General features: G+C 36.7%; 1 protein-coding gene and 1 pseudogene across 2 annotated transcripts in view; one reads left to right on the top strand and one right to left on the bottom strand.

Annotated features, from left to right (window-relative positions):
- Positions 1-16,481, bottom strand: part of FBXL20 (F-box and leucine rich repeat protein 20) — a 62,020-nt gene that overhangs the window by 25,085 nt on the left and 20,454 nt on the right. For both annotated transcript variants that reach the window (XM_016202285.2, XM_016202286.2), the window contains exons 2-4: positions 11,431-11,492; positions 2,718-2,772; positions 1,214-1,288 (exon numbers count right to left, since the gene is read on the bottom strand). In XM_016202285.2, the coding sequence (XP_016057771.2) occupies positions 1,214-1,288; positions 2,718-2,772; positions 11,431-11,492 (192 nt within the window). The remainder of the gene's footprint in view (positions 1-1,213; positions 1,289-2,717; positions 2,773-11,430; positions 11,493-16,481) is intronic.
- Positions 8,295-8,947, top strand: LOC107529015 (large ribosomal subunit protein uL30 pseudogene; annotated as a pseudogene).

Raw genomic sequence — 16,481 nt, 5'->3', positions numbered from 1 at the left:
GCTACTGAAAGATATTAACTCGACTATTTCGGTATCCTTTCCAAAGTGTTTACTACAGTATTCTAACTACAGCAGAAACTCAATGAACACAACAGAAGCTTGCTGACTGCGTAGGCCAATGCTGCTTTAAACATTCACTTCCATGAAGATTAGAGAATTGTGAAAAACATAAAACCAACTTAATGTCAGTAGGTATTATTTTAAAAGCACTTTTAAAGATAATGGAAAGTTCATGTAATGCTTTTAAAAAACTTCTTACATGGATCTGCAAGACAATTAAGCTCCACTGGAACTTAAAAATTTTTTTTTTTACCTAGCTGGGTGTGGCTCAGCGGTTGAGCATCGACCTAGGATCCAGGGGACTGCAGTTTGATTCCCGGTCAGGGCACATGCCCGGGTTACGGGCTCGATCCCCAGTCAGGGGCGTGCAGGAGGCAGCTGATCAATGACGACTCTCCCATCACTGATGTTTCTATCTTTCTCTCTCTCCCTTCCTCTCTCTGAAATCAATAAAAATATATTTAAAAAATAAAAATAAATATTTTAAATCTAAATCTCACTTAATCCTTAAAACACAATGAGGAATCTATTATTTCCACTCTTTTGATGAGACCACAGAGATCAAATTGAGGTTAAAATAATTTAAGCTTAAGCCATTATGCTTCTCCGTTTTAGAAATAATAGGCAATACTAAGAGATAAAATATGGGGAGAAGTGAGAAGGGAAAAAGAAAGTCTCCCTCCAGCAAAAATAATTCAATAAATGACTTTGACTTTTTCTTTTTTCATGCTCCACAAAAACTACCTATAGGCTTTCTAAGAACTAAAATGCTCATTTCAAGAAGAACTTATGTAAATATCATACCCCAACAAGTTAACTTGACTGATTCGATTCTTCAATAAAAAAAATTATAAAAAGACTTCCCTAAAATGAACAAATATAGGTTCACATTTCCACCAGAGAAAATTAAAAAAAAATTTTGGTCCTATTAATACAAACAAATTAATATTATTTCAATAAAATAATTCTGCTCATTCTCAAAAACTCAAAAATAAGTTCTTGGGAACATTATAGGCTTCTATGAAGTTCATATGCACTAAAAGTAATAGTCTGTCTCTCCAGGGAAAGGAGATTTATATGGTTGGGCTAATCTGTTCCATGCTGTAATTATATTCTAACAAGAGAAATGGGGCCACACACCACATAATTATACCTCAATATCCCTCTGGAAATCAAACAGGTCAATTCGCTGCCAGTTACTGCCATCCAGAGCCAGAACATTCCAGGCCTATTTTGAAGAAAAAGAAACAATGAGCAGGAGCTGAAACAAAGGGGAAAAACTAGCAATATTTGCGTTTACAATTCAATCTACTAATGATTGAACTTGATCAAAACATTTCTCAGCCCCCCACCATTAACTCCCAATAAGTCTGCCTTCTTATTCATATTTTATTCTCCAATTAGATTATCTCATAAATGAGTGGGTACAGAATCTAGCAGCTACAGAACATCTTAGGGGCTTGGGGGAAGGACAGGCTCTAATAAGTATCATAGCCAGAGACTGTTTTCTAACTGGAAGATTCTAGTTTCTCATCCCAAAATGGCATAGCTCAGCTGATGAAAAGCAAGTCTGTTGTTCTATCCCTCAACAAGGATCAAGATGAGGTGAAACCAAAGAAAAAAAACAGTACTCTGAATATTGCTATGCTCAATATCTATGTGCTATCCACAGCATCACTTGGTCGGACTTGAAACTGTGATATGGTGATCTGGGGCTTAAAAAAGACAGTATCATTTCTCTGTATACCTGATAGAGCCTTAATGCTTTCCTCATTACCAATTTGCTCACTCATGCATGTTTTTCAATTGGTCATCTTTCCCTCGAACTTGATTCAGTGATAATTGCAAAACAGTGAAAGTCTGAGACTTCTCATATATTTCTTTAGTAAGCTAACAGGAGGCAAGAAAGTTTCTAAGCTTTTCAACTTTTCAGGATTAGGTGAAAAATGACTGAGTTAATTTGTTGTGGATCATTCTGTATTTTAATTAGAAAGCTTTTAAAAGGTTTCCCTATTGAGTTTAAAGTGTAAACGAAAGTCTTAATATTGTTGAGCTATAAACTTAGAATATCATCTCTAACAATAAAAACACAGATTTGGTACTAAAAAAATTTTTTAAAATTGTGGATACACTTATTGATCCCAGGATAACTGTCACACAATCAGCAAGAAATAAGTCAGTGATATGAAAATAAACAAAGTTATTATTCTAGAAATCTTTAGTTTCCTCAGGAGTTCAATGTTACTTTTCTTTTTGTATCTTCATCTTTTTCCAATGGTTTCTTAAATGGCTAGCCATAAGAGACAACAGATAAAACTTTTACAGTTCATATGTTTACTCAATTCTTGGGCTAAATATACCTCTGATTTGGTTTGATATTTCCCATTTCTTTATACTACTTTCTCCAGCAACAGGAAACATGCCAAACTGAGACTAAAACTTGGAATAACAAGTTTCCTTCCAGAGTCTGTTTTTTAAAAAATAAATTAATTATACTCTGGCGAGCGTGACTCGGTGGTTCGAGAATACCAAGGGTTGTGGGTTTGATTCCCAGTCAAGAGAATACATACAACTAACATCTCAAGTAAATAGTTCCACTACTACAAAAACTGATTATTTTCAGTGTCAGGCAAGGGTACCCCTCTAACCATTCTTACCCTGGAGACCTGAGCACAGCGACACAAGGTAACAACATCCAGAAAAGAAAATATCCTAAAAAGAGATAGAGACAACTTTATTATAACATAAAATACAGTAATTTACAAAGATAATACTGCCCATATAAAACATAAGGGGAGAAAGTAATCCTTTACTTAATAATATAAGTACCATACTAGTTCAATTATAAACATCAATGGATGATAACATATTTCCAACTGATACAATTTTTTTAAAAGTAAAAACACAATTTTCACACTTCCATTTATGAAAAGAAATAGGTTAGGGGAGGAATATCTTTATAAAGAATTTTAGTTATAAAAAAAGGATAAAAAATATTTTAATACCTACAAAATAACTAACTATAAAATGTTAAGTGTATATATTTAATTCTAATTTAGGAGATTATAAAACTCATTTACACATCAATGTCAGAAAACACTGCCTACAATTTTTCTCAGTCTTATAGAGGATAAATATTTATTTTGAAGCATTATTATTTGAAATAATTTATTTGCTTAAAGCCTGATAACTCTCCACACTATAAGCCACCTGGAAGAATAGGTCAGAGCATCCTGAGAATAAAGTGAATGGGTCACTTCTGTTTAAAGACCTGCTTAACTCATGAATACCCTTAAAAGTAATTTTGATCTGAGTAACGAACCAAGCTCTCTGCAAGTGGTAAAAAAATACAATATAGCATGTACTTCAGAGATTTAAATAAAAGATTCTGAGTTAGCTTAAAAGAATACAACTTTATTTTTTAGTGATTAGAGGCTAATTTCTTCACATTTTGGAACTTGGAATAAACTGAGTTAAAAAATTACATCAGAGAGAAAGTTATGTGCATTTAGTAAATACTTCCAGTTTTTTAAACTTTTTTTATTTGGGTAAAATACACATTACATAACATTTACCATTTTAACCATTTTAAGTGTACAGTTCAATAACATTAAGGACATTCACATGTTGCAAAAGCATTGTGATGCTGTGCAACTGTCACCATCACCCATCTCCAGAACTTTTTCATCTTCAAAAAGCACAGAACTGAAACCCTGTAACCCTTAAATGATAACTCCTCATTCCCCTTTCCCCAACTCCTGGCAACAACCACTCTATTTTCTCTATAAATTTGACTGCTCTAGGTATACTTTCATACAATTGAGCCTGATTTCTTAAGATCATTTTCTTTTTTTTTCTTTTTTTTAAAAAATATATCTTTATTGACTTCAGAGAGAGGAAAGGAGAGGGAGAGAGAGGGATAGAAACATCAGTGATGAGAGAGTCATTGATCTGCTGCAGCCCGCAACCCGGGCATGTGCCCTGACTGGGAATCAAACCCTGATCGCCTGGATCCTAGGTCGACGTTTAACCGCTGAGCCACACCCGGCCGGGCAAGATCATTTTCTAAATAAGGTTTTCTTCTAGGATAAAGTTATGATCCATATTCCCCTGTCCACAAAAGAGCACTGACATAGACAGAGATATGACTTTAGGGCTATTAACTAGCTCCACAATATCAAAATGAGCCTGGAGGGAGCTCATGATGTCAGAATGTTTAATGGTAGAAAGACAAAAAGGACTTGAAAAATAAATAGTATCTCTCCATAGCCAGGTGGCTCTTATCTCAAAACACAAACAATTCTGTGTGTACACATATATACAGGACATACACATAGGCAGTATGTCTAATATGTATCAATAGTCTATCACTACCATGATATTGAGGCATCATAGGAGCTGCTACTGGCTAAGAAAATCTGGGGCTAACGAAGGGCTGAAGTCTCCCTCCAACAAAATTAAAATAAAATACCCAATTTACTCTTCAGAGTATTTTTCATTTTTGTTGCTCCAGGCAACAAAATATTAAGCTTGGCAATGTTAAAATAGCAAATGGCAATTATGAAGAAACAAATAAATCAAGGAAGAGATGAAGTTCTATAGACATGCAGCATCCAATTAAATAATAGACTATATGTGCAAAGCTTGTAAATTCTCCAAAATAAACAATATTACAGGGTTAGGGGAAAATAAGATACTAAACTACAATACTATATACTATACCAAAAAAAATTTGAGGCTCAAATCTTATAGTATACCTGAATCAAAAACCTTTGTCTCTGTTCACAAAAGGGGAAACAACAGGCCCACCCAGCGTAGTTCAGCGGTTGAGCATTGACCTATGATCCAGGAGATCGAGGTTTGATTCCCGGTCAGGGCACATTCCGGGCTGTGGGCTTGATCCCCAGTGGGGGACATGCAGGAGGCAGCCGATCAGTGACTCTCATTATTGATGTTTCTCTCTCTCTCACTCTCTCCCTTCCTCTCTCTGAAATAAAAAAATATATATTTTTAAAAAAAGGGGGGGGAACAATAATCTCTCTTAGATCTGAAATGTCCTCTTCCTCACTCCCCTTTCCTGTCTAGTTAATCACTACTCACTCCTTAAGTATGTGTTATTTCCTTGGAAACATCTTCTGAACTCTCCAAAGTTGGTTGTAAAGTCCTACATATGAGCTTGCTATAATGTTCTAGGCCAGCGATTTTCAAAGGGAGAGGTGCAAGATTTTTTAAAACATGCAATGTTTTAAGAGGGGCACTGACCTCTTTTCCCTTAGATTGTCAAAAAAATGACAACAGCCAACACAACAATAGCTGTCTGGTATGAATGCCCTGTCTTGAACCATAAATACAAGGCTCCTATAATAGAGTTGTATCTTATTGGTCATGCAACTCTGCATAATAAGACTGCATCTGATTGGTTAATTCTTCGTACCAGAAATCCTTATACACAACAAATATAGGCACCTGACTTTTTTTTTTTTTTTTTTTAAGAAAGGCAGACTGCCCGGCCGGGCGTGACTCAGTGGTTGAGAATAGACCTAGGATCCAGGAGACCGTGGCTCGACTCCCAGTCAGGGCACATGCCTGGGTTGCAGGCCCGATCCCCAGCTGGGGGTATGCAAGAGGCAGCCGATCAGTGACTCTCTCATCATTGATGTTTCACTCTCTCTCTCTCTCCCTCTCCCTTCCTCTCTCTGAAATCAATATATATTTTAAAAAAGAAAAGAAAAAAAAGGCAGACTGCCACATGCAGTGCCTCATTTGGATGTGTCTGGAGTCCTGGAAGCTTCACTACCCTACAAATAAACCCAAGAGCTTGTTTGGAGGTTCTAATAGAGGAGCACAGCTACTCCTATACCCTTGACCAAAGACCAATCCTCTCCTCTGGGGGGGAAGTCATCCTCTTCTACTAAGCACACAACTTTGGGAGGGAAGCACATGGGTTGGTGAGGGAAGAAGGGGACACTGGCCTCCCTACACAGCCAGATCAGCCAAATCAACCCTGGTGATCAATGGGGTGACAGATGTCACAGCCAGATCACCCCTACATCCAACACCTGATTTTTTAAAAGTCCCTTTGGAACAAAAAGGGGAATTACTATTATTTTTTAATAAATCAATCAAAATTATATCTATTGTTTTTTGTCAGATTTGCAAAAACTATATTTTTGGTGTGCCACAGAATTTTAGTAATTAGTTTATGTGTGCCATGAGAAGAAAAGGTTGAAAACTGCTGCTCTAGACAAACCTCCATTGTATCTCTATATTATTTTCTTTGCCTTCCCCATGTGCCCCGCCTAGGGCTGGGGATTGAACCCGTGACCTTCGGAACTCGGGCCCGCATTGTAACCATTAAGCCATACCAGCCAGGGCTACATTGATTATTTTCATGTTTGTTTTCTCTAAATCTTCATCTGAAGATATTTTTTCCATTGCCTTTCAGAGGGAGGGAGGGAGGGAGGGAGGAACATCAATGTGAAAGACACACATCGATTGATTGCTTCCCACACGTGCCCCTACCTGGGCCAGGGATCAAGGCTGCAACCAAGGTACGTGCCCTAGGGCAGAATCGAACCTGGGACCCTTCAGTCCAGGATTCGACACTCTAACCACTGTGCAAAACTGGCCAGGGCACTCTTGTTTATTTCTATACCCAACATAAACATAGTACATTGTAGGTACTCAGTAAATGTTTGCTCCTGTATTAAGGTTTATGGGAATTCCAACTATATGACATTTTGGAAAAGGAAAACGCTGGTGACAAAAAGATCAATGGTGGCCAGTGGAGAGAGAAAAGAGAGAGGAATAGGCAGAGCACAAAAAAATTTTTAGGGCACTAATAATGAATATATGTTAACACATATTTGTCCTAACCCATAGAATCTATCTACAACACTAAGAGTGAACCCTAACATCAACTAGAGACTTTGATCATGATGTGTCAATGTAGGTTCATCCTTGGCTCAAAAAAAAAAAAAAGACAAAAAAAAAAAAAGGGACTACTCTGGTGAGTGACGTTGATAAGGGTGGGGACTATGCGTGTATGAGGGCAGGGGGTATGTGGGAAAAACTGTACCTTCCTCTCAACTCTGTTGTAAACCTAAAACTGTTCTACAAAAATAAAGTCTTTAAAAAGATAAAGTTGAAGGCATACAAAATACAGCAATGAGGTCTGTGCTATTAGACCTTGGCATTTTAGCATCTGGCTGGTAATGCAAAATAAAATATACAATTTTTTATTTTCTCAACAAGGAAAATATGTAGATTAATTGCAGTAGAAAACACAAATGAAAATGTATCATGTATACGCTGTAAAGAAAAAATAGCTTAAATATATGTTTATATAAAGATCTATAAGCATGGTTATGGCATGTATAACTATTTTGTTAAAAATCAGTAATTACTTTAGCACCTCAAGGCTTTCAGGAAGGAAACCCTTATGAGTGATTAAAACCTACTGTCTCTTCATTAAATAAATAGCCCTGTACTATTATGCTTTTCAATGTTTCTATTTATTATATTTTATATATTCTTCCTTACTGTCAGGTTACCACTTTTTAAAATACAGTGGACCCTCTATTAGCATACTCTTCTGATCCCATTTTTATTTACTGCAACTCATAATCAAATTTGTATGAACTGTACCTTAGGGGGGAAAAAGAGTAAATAGAGCCTGAGAAATGGCTGGCATGTATCCTTGAGTACAATGCACATTTGATCTTTCTGCTTACTTTCTGTTCCTTTGGTTTTGTTCTGGATAATTAAGAAGGCCAGAAAACTAAATGCTGGATAAGAGCAAGATTGGTTTTCTGTCCTTTGACTTAGGAACATCTGCTAATTTGCACCTTGAGAGATGATCATTTTCGGTGTTCTTGGAATCTGATCACATTTTATGGTTTGTGGGTAAAAAAATAGAACTAACAGTAATATACATGACATTTTTATAGCACTTACTATGTACCAGGCACTCTACTAAGCACTTCACATTTATCAATCCTTTTGATCCTTATGATAACCCAAGGAGGCAGGTACTGAAATCTTCAATTTACAGTTAGTAAATGACAGAATCCAGGTGGTCAGATTCCAGAGTTCCTGCTCTTAACCATTATATTATGCTTTAAAAAAAAGGAAAACACTTTTTTCTGCCTGGAGCCATGGGGCGTGCAGGAGAAAAAGATTCCTGCTGTGCCAGAAACCCTTAAGAAAAAGTGAAGGAATTTCACAGAGCTGAAGATCAAACACGCCTGAGAAAGAAGTTTGCCCAAAAGGTGCTTCGAAAGTCAAGGAAAATGATTATGTATGAAAAAGCTAAGCACTATCACAAGAAATACTAAAGGCAGATGTACAGAACTGAGATTTGAATAGCTAGGATGGCAAGAAGAGCTGGCAACCTCCATATACCTGCAGAACCCAAACTGGCATTTGTCATCAGGATCAGAGGTATTAATGGTATGAGCCCAAAGGTCCAAAAGGTGCTGCAGCTTCCTCACCTTAGCCACATCTTCGATTGCCCTTTTATTAAGCTCAACAAGGCTTCAATTAAGGGGACTGTGGAACCTTATATTGCATGGGGTACCTGAAGTCAGTAAATGAGCTGATCTATAGGCATGGTTATGGCAAAATCAACAAAAAGTGAACTGCCCTGATGGATAACACATTGATTGCTCAATCTCTTAGTAAATATGACATCATCTGCATGGAGGATCTGATTCATAAGATCTACACTGTTGAAAAATGCTTCAAAGAAGCAAACGACCTCCTGTGACCCTTCAAATTATCTTCTCCATGAGGCAGAATGAAAAAAAAAACCACTTATTTTGTAGAAGGTGGAGATGCTGGCAACAGGGAAAACAAGATCAACAGACTTATTAGAAGGATGAACTAAGGTATCTACTATAGATATTTTTGTAATCTGGTCAGTTAATACACACTGACTGCTTTAAAATGAAAAAAATAAAAGGAAGGAACACACACACACACACACACACACCCTATCTATCCTGAATTCCTGGTAATTAAACTGAATGAAAAGCTACAAGAAATCATCAACATTTTAAGTTTCCTCAAATAAAATATGAGATAGCATGTGTGCAGACGAGCATAGCTGTCCTATCCTTAAAAAGGCCTGCTTATAATTTTGGCCCTTGGATGACACCTAAGAACTTGGATTTTGGTAGAGTTCCCACTATTCCCTGAGTAAGCTTCTCTGGTAGACAACATTTTACTTATGGTGTTACAACTTGTTGCTGGAGGAATTAAGTGCATTCTGTGTGACTCTACTGGGAAATGACTCTTGGAAGCTTATGTTTCGTTTCCTCTTGTTTGCCCCATGCACTTTTCCCTTTACTAACTTTACTTTGTATCCTACCACTGTAATAAATCAGAGCCATGAGTCTGAACATATGCTGAGTCCTGTGAGTCCTCCTAGTAGATTACCAAATCTAGAGGTGTTCTTGGGGAACCCCAACACAGAATGATTATCTATCAGACAAAAAGAATCCCAGCCATTTCATTCTTTCCATATAAGTTCAGAAAATTCATCTTCTATCACTCACACATACATATTACATATTACATGATAGTTATGTACCAACACCTCCAACAGTTGAAAAAACAATGAAAAATATTTTAGATTCTTATAAGTAATAATAATCCTTATTCTGGAACTGCACTTTGTTTTACAGTTAAAAGGGCACGTGTGGGCTCAAGCAGTCTTATCCCTCATGTCACTTTTACAGTTATCAGTATCATCTTCGAAGAAATCTCTGAGGAACAAGTCAATTTACAGTAGCTTTTGGAAAATACACAAGACTCTTTGTCTTATAAACACTGACATTCAATTTTCAAGAGGTACTCCTAAATAAATGCATATGGCTCTGAAAGAGAGCACTGTCAATCCTAACTGATTTCACATTATGCAAACAGTGGCTTCCAGCTTGCTACCACATTGATAATAAACTTTGTTTTAAAAGGGAAGGGAGAGCCCGGCCAGGCATGGCTCAGTGGTTGAGCATTGACCCAGGATCCAGGCGATCGGGGTTTGATTCCTAGTCAGGGCACATGCCCGGGTTGCGAGCTCAATCCCCAGTTGGGGGCGTGTAGGAGGCAGCCGATCGATGACTCTCTCATCATTGATGTTTCTATCTCTCTCTTCCTCTCCTTTCCTCTCTATGAAATCAATAAAGATATATTTTTTTAAAAAATAAAAAATAAAAAAAATAAAAGGGAAGGGAGAGAATCAGTAAGTTAAAGTAACTTAAAGTTAAGAGGAAACGAGAACACTTGCTTAATTCATTGGTAACTGTGGCCTTACATTTACAAGGAAATAGTATGGTCCTAAGAACACAATTGTCCTCCCTGTGAGTTAATACATGTTAGACTCAATGATGTAATATGTAACTTAAAATCTAACCAAACCAAATGCTTATTTATTCAAATGTGTGTTTTTTTAAATCCTCACCCGAGGATATTTTTCCATTGGTTTTAGACAGAGTGGAAGGGAGGGAGGGAGAGAGAAACATCTATGTGAGAGAGGCACATCAATTGGTTGCCTCCCACACGAACCTGCAACCCAGGTATATGCCCTAGACCTGGAAAGGAACCTTCCATCCTTCTGTGCCTGGGCTGATGCTCTAACCACTGACGGACACTGACCAGGGCTAAACTGTATTTTAAGAGAACACTTACATAGTCTCAGCATCTCTCCCCACAAGATATTTATCAACAACGAAGAAAAATAATTTCACAGTGCAGAAACAAAAAGACACTATCTTAATTAAGTGATCAAAGTTGCAAATATAAGTGGGGGGAAGGGATGGATTAGAATCAGTCTTCAAAAAATCAGTACTGACCAGCTGGCATGGCTCAACGGTTGAGCATCGACCTATGATCCTGGAGATCGCAGTTAGATTCCCAGTCAGGGCACATGCCCAGACTGCAGACTTGATTCCCACCCAGTAGGGAGCATGCAGGAGGCAGATGATCGATGATTCTCTCTCATCACTGATGTTTCTCTCTCCCTTCATGTCTCTGAAATCTACTTTTAAAAAATCTGTATTATACTAAAATAAAATATACTACCTCTTTTACATTATATACAAGAATAGGGCAAAGGGGAAATGAGTAAACAAAATCACAGATAGGTACAAACTGGGTAGGAGAAAATTGTTTCTAAATTAAACATTCAAAATCTTGATTTATATCTAGGAAATACAAAGTAAGATTATTTAACAAAAGAATCAATAAATTTATAAATTCAGGTAATCCAGATCCAATACATATATGAAAAATGGCAATAAGTCTACAAATTTTAAAGTAGACAAACATGACATACAAACACACACACACAAAATTAGCATTCAGACTTACCGTAACAGGAGTTCTTTGGGAAGCTTTTTATTGATTACAGCTTCATCACTATTTGAGAACATCTGCAAAAACAAAATACTGTGTCAAGTGTTACTTAACATTTTATTATGTTCAATTCAACAGCTTACAAGTAATCCTCTTAGGAGAGAGGTGAGTATGTCTAGTGGATATAAGCCAAAGTTATATTTTCAGAGTCTCTTTAGGATGAAATACATCTTTAAGACACTTAATTTGTTCCATCTTTAGAGAATATAAACTAATAGCAGTCAGAAGAAAGACACTATGTGCCAGGTACTGTTTTAAGTGTTTTTCATGTATTAATGTATTGAATCTTGATATTAACCCTAATTTTCATTTTACATATAAGGAAACTGAATTACTTAACCCTCAATCTCAGACATCTAAAGCGTAATTATAATAAATATTTTCTAATAACTATAATAACCTACCTTCCAGTTAAATGAAAAACCTTTTATGTTTGCCATCATTTTTCCAGGATTGAGCATAGGGCCTGATACATGGTAGGAACTCACTAAATCTAATGAATGAACTGGTGGGGTTAGGTCATGAAGGAAACTTGTACATCAAGCTAGAAAATTAAAACAATCCTGTAGAGAAGAGAAACCTAAAGATATTAAACTCTGGACTAGGAGCAAGGAGATAAGCTAAGAATATACTGAAATTATAGTTCAAATAAAAGATGCAGGTCTCTGTAAGATTCTCAGGGCAGTGGAAATAAAAAAAATTGGAGAAAAGAAGGATTTTTATTTTGTCAGATATAAGTATGGCTACACTTGCTTTTCTGTGGATGCTATTTGCTTGGAGAGTCATTTTTCACCCTTTTACTTTGAATCTATCTTTGTCTTTGCAGCTTCTATGTCCTGAAGGCAGCATGTGGTTGGGTATTGTTTTGTGATCCAATCTGCTACTCTGTGCCTTTTTATCTGTGAATTCAGTCCATTTATATTTAGAGTAATTACTGATGTATGAGGATTTCCTATAGCCATTTTATCTTTTGTTTTCTGGTAACTCTGTGCCTCCATTGGTTCTTTTCCTTTGTTTTTCTGATTGTTGTTTTTACTTAGTGGTATTCCATACTTTTTCCCTCAGTTTCCTCCTTTTTTAAGTTGTGTGTCTCAGTTTTGTTTTTTTTGTCTGTGGTTACCATCAAGTTCATGAAAAAGGAAGTTTCACATATTCAGTAGTCCTTTATCTTTTGAATGCATTTGAGTTCCATCCTCCTTTGCAAATTCAGACCTTTACCCTCCCCTTTTATGTTATTGTCGTCACAAATTAATTAATGATGAGAGTGTCACTGATTGACTGCCTCCTGCACGTCCCCTATTGGGGATAGAGCCCAAAACCCAGGCACTGACCAGGAAGCAAACCAGGATCATAGGTTGATGCTTAACTGGTTGAGCCACGCCAGCCAGGCAGGTGTTCACCTTTATTTATTTTTGGACAAGACTTTGGAGGTTTTAGGTGGGGATATTTTGTATGTCATAAGAATGTAAATCACTTTGGCCAGAGAGGAGACCACAGTAGAACCTTATAATAATGGCCCCAAATTCATCTTATCTCCTTGTGGCAATGCCCTTTTGCAATGGGACTTTGCTGCATCTACCTTCAAAAGGTAGAGTCTGTTTTCCCATCCACTGCATTTGAGTTAATATGGTGACGTGGCCTGACCAAAAGATTGTGGGGGGGGAAAAGACTATGATGTTCAAGGCTAAGCCTGAAGAGACACTGAAACTTTACCCTCTTGAAACATTCCTGCCACCATGTAAGAAAGCCCAGGATAAACTTCAGAATGATGAGACTATGTGGAAACTCCCAGCTGACAGTGATACCAAGGCCTCAGACTATGAGACCATCTTAGATACTCAAGACCCAGTCAAGCCACCAGATGACTACAGTCTTATGAGTGACCTTTCCCAGTGATCAGAAGAACTGCCAGACTGAATAATTGTTTTAAGCTACTAAGTTTGAGTGCTTAACAGCAAAAGCCACAAAAACACATTCTAGACTTTAAAAGTTTATGATTCATGATCTAAATTTCATAGACTTGAATAAAACTTAAGACATACAAAGGCAGCCCAATGTAAGTCAAATCTTTTAGGGGGAGGGAAATTTAAGGGAGAGATAAGGATAAGCTTTTATAAAGAAATCCAGAGTTGAAACTGCATAAGATTTTTTTTAAACTATTTTTTAATAAGTAATTTTTACTGATTATGCCATTCTCCAGCTAAGCTAACACCAGATGTTTTTCTGATTGGTTGGTTTTCTTGCCAGGGTCTAAAAGGAAAAACATTTTTGCATGGCTAAATAAATATAAAACAAAGTAAGTCTGTAATTCCTCCACCCAACATCTTGTCCCTAACAGAAATAGAACTGCTTTTTAGAAGAAAACTACTGCCAGTGCATTACCATCTTATGACTAAATTTATCCTAAGAAAGAAATCCCCAGATAAAAACCAAGCAAGCGATACATTTAGAAAACAGACACATCACTTAATGGGTCAAACTTTCTGCTTTGGACACCTTCTAACATCTGCCTCAACATTCCAAGCTCTTTTTTATTCTGACTTCTGTTTACTTAACCAAAATCTATATCCACTACCAATTCATTGCTCTCAGTCTAAAATAAGTATGCACTTCTGTTCTCTGTTGAGTATCTCTGTTACCTACTAAGTTTTAACTGTACCCAGCAGCATTCTAGGGCCCTGAGGACTCCACGAACTTGATGAACCACTGTATATGACTGGAATTCATTTTGAGTGCTGCTCATTCCTATAAATTGTGAACGAAAAAGGGACCGTGTAATAAATCTGACAAGTGCAGTGACTGAAATAATCTCAGAGAGATCTGATCATAAATTCCAAACTGGGCAGGTCATGGTGGGTAGTCACATCCCAGGCCTATCACTTTTTTAGTAAAGTTTTATCTTTGCCTTAAGCAAGCTCTGCCCATTGTCCTGGTACATCTAGGTTACATCTTTGAAAGGCCAGAATAATCCTTCTTTTCAGACCCCTCAAGGTGTAACCATCCTCAAGGGAACATATGCTCCTATTTTTTTTAAACTATTGTTTTGCCTGTATACCACCCCTATTCACTGTAAATCTTGTTAATTATCTGGTATCCAGCAATGTAAATGTATATCTCTCCATTTTACTCTTCATCCAATCACAGGCATTTCCCTGCCTTGCTTTCTTGCCTCTGTAATCTACCACCAATAGATTCCTTACTTCCCTCCCTTGATTCCAAATGTATTAAAAAAAACCACAAACCTGCAAAACTGCCATCCTCCAGAGCATTTTGAGATCTTGCTTATAGGCATGTCCTCAGTTTGGTTGAAATAAACTCTTTAATGTCCTATAGGTTTGGAAGTTCTTGTGTTAACAAAATCTCCCATGCCCTACTGAAAACTTCTTTTGAAGTTTGAAGTAAAATTAAAGAATTGAAAATTCGAAGTAGAGATGTAATTACATGTCCTTCCCTTTCCTCCTTCACTTTCCCCAGTCCCACCCCATCTAAATACATACAAAAGAACTAAGAAGTAGATACTGCAAGCCATAATGGGATTTGACTCAGGAGTAGCAGGCATTTAACTGAATTTCATATTCCAAAATGCCACAGGGATTGGTAAATCAAGGGAAAGCAGGGTTTGATTTCCTCGTGTACAAATTCTAGTCAATGCGCCAGAAACTGAAAATTGGCAGAATCTGTGGAATTTTCCAAGACATATGTCAGATAGTAATTTTACAATTTACTCACAAGCACACATTTTAAATTATCTTACTGCTATGGAAATATTTCCAAAGCAATAGGATTTTGATGTAGCCATGCTACTTCTTTGTAGAAAAAGCATTCCCGTATTAGATAATATAAGAAACAAATAAAGTACATAGTACTCTAGATATCCTAACTGGCATGCCAGAAATTATATTTTAGATTTAAAATGAGCCAAAAGAAACAATGTGTTAAACTAGGACAAAGATTATTTATTTATTTATTTATGAATGAAGAAAGGTTCTTTAAAGTGTAAGGGAAGAAATAACTTTGTGGAAAAGTGATACCAAGTTAATAGACGAAGGAAATCTATTAGACTTAGCCATGATATGAACAAAACAATGGTGCTATTATAAATAAGCTAGTTAAACAAAGGATGCATGATATAGCTAGGTATTTGTCTGGTATTAATTAATTGATAAATTTCTGGAAAGAGGTCTCTAAAATATGCCATATAACTTAACTGAATTTTTATATAAAAGGTCAACCACGGCAAAAGGACTTGGGAAACACCGTAGAATCCTCCCTATCTCTATATACTCTACTGAATCTTCTAGGGCAGTGATTTTCAATTGGTGCACAAGAATTTTTAAAACATGTAATACCTATTTAGTCAGGGGAACTTAGCTCTTTTCCCTTAGATTGTAAAATAAAAAAATGAGAACAGCCAACACAACAACAGCCATCCCATGTGAATGCCCTGTCTTGAACCATAAATATATATAAGTCATATAATAAAATTGCATCTTATTGGTCATGTCACAAAATATGGTTGCATTTGATTGGTTAATTCTTGGTACCAGAAATCCTTATATACAAGTATAGGCACCCAATTTTTTAAAAAGTCACTTTGGTCCTGGCTGGTTTGGCTCAGTGGTTAGAGCATTGGCCTGTGGACTAAAGGGTCCCGGGTTCAATTCCAGCCAAAGGCATGTACCTCGTTTGAAGGCTCAATCCCTGGCCCCAATGGGGGCGTGTGGGAGGCAACCTGTCGATGTGTCTCTCTCACATCGATGTTTCTCTCGCCCCCACCCCACTCCTTCCACTCTCTATGAAAAGCAATGGAAAAAATATCCTCGGGTGAAGATTAAAAATAAATAAATAAATATATTTTTAAAAAGCTACTTTGGAGCAAAAAGAGTACATATTTACTAATTTTTTTGTAAATGAATCAAAATTATACCTATTTTTTGTCAGATGGGCAAAAAATATATTTTTCAGTGTGTCACAGAATTTTAGTAATTAGTTTATGTGTGCACTGT

This window comes from Miniopterus natalensis, chromosome 17 (assembly GCF_054644295.1).
Source record: "Miniopterus natalensis isolate mMinNat1 chromosome 17, mMinNat1.hap1, whole genome shotgun sequence".
Classification (NCBI taxonomy): domain Eukaryota; kingdom Metazoa; phylum Chordata; class Mammalia; order Chiroptera; family Miniopteridae; genus Miniopterus; species Miniopterus natalensis.
Note: the sequence above shows the minus strand (reverse complement) of the source record. Positions and strands in the feature narration are given on the sequence as shown.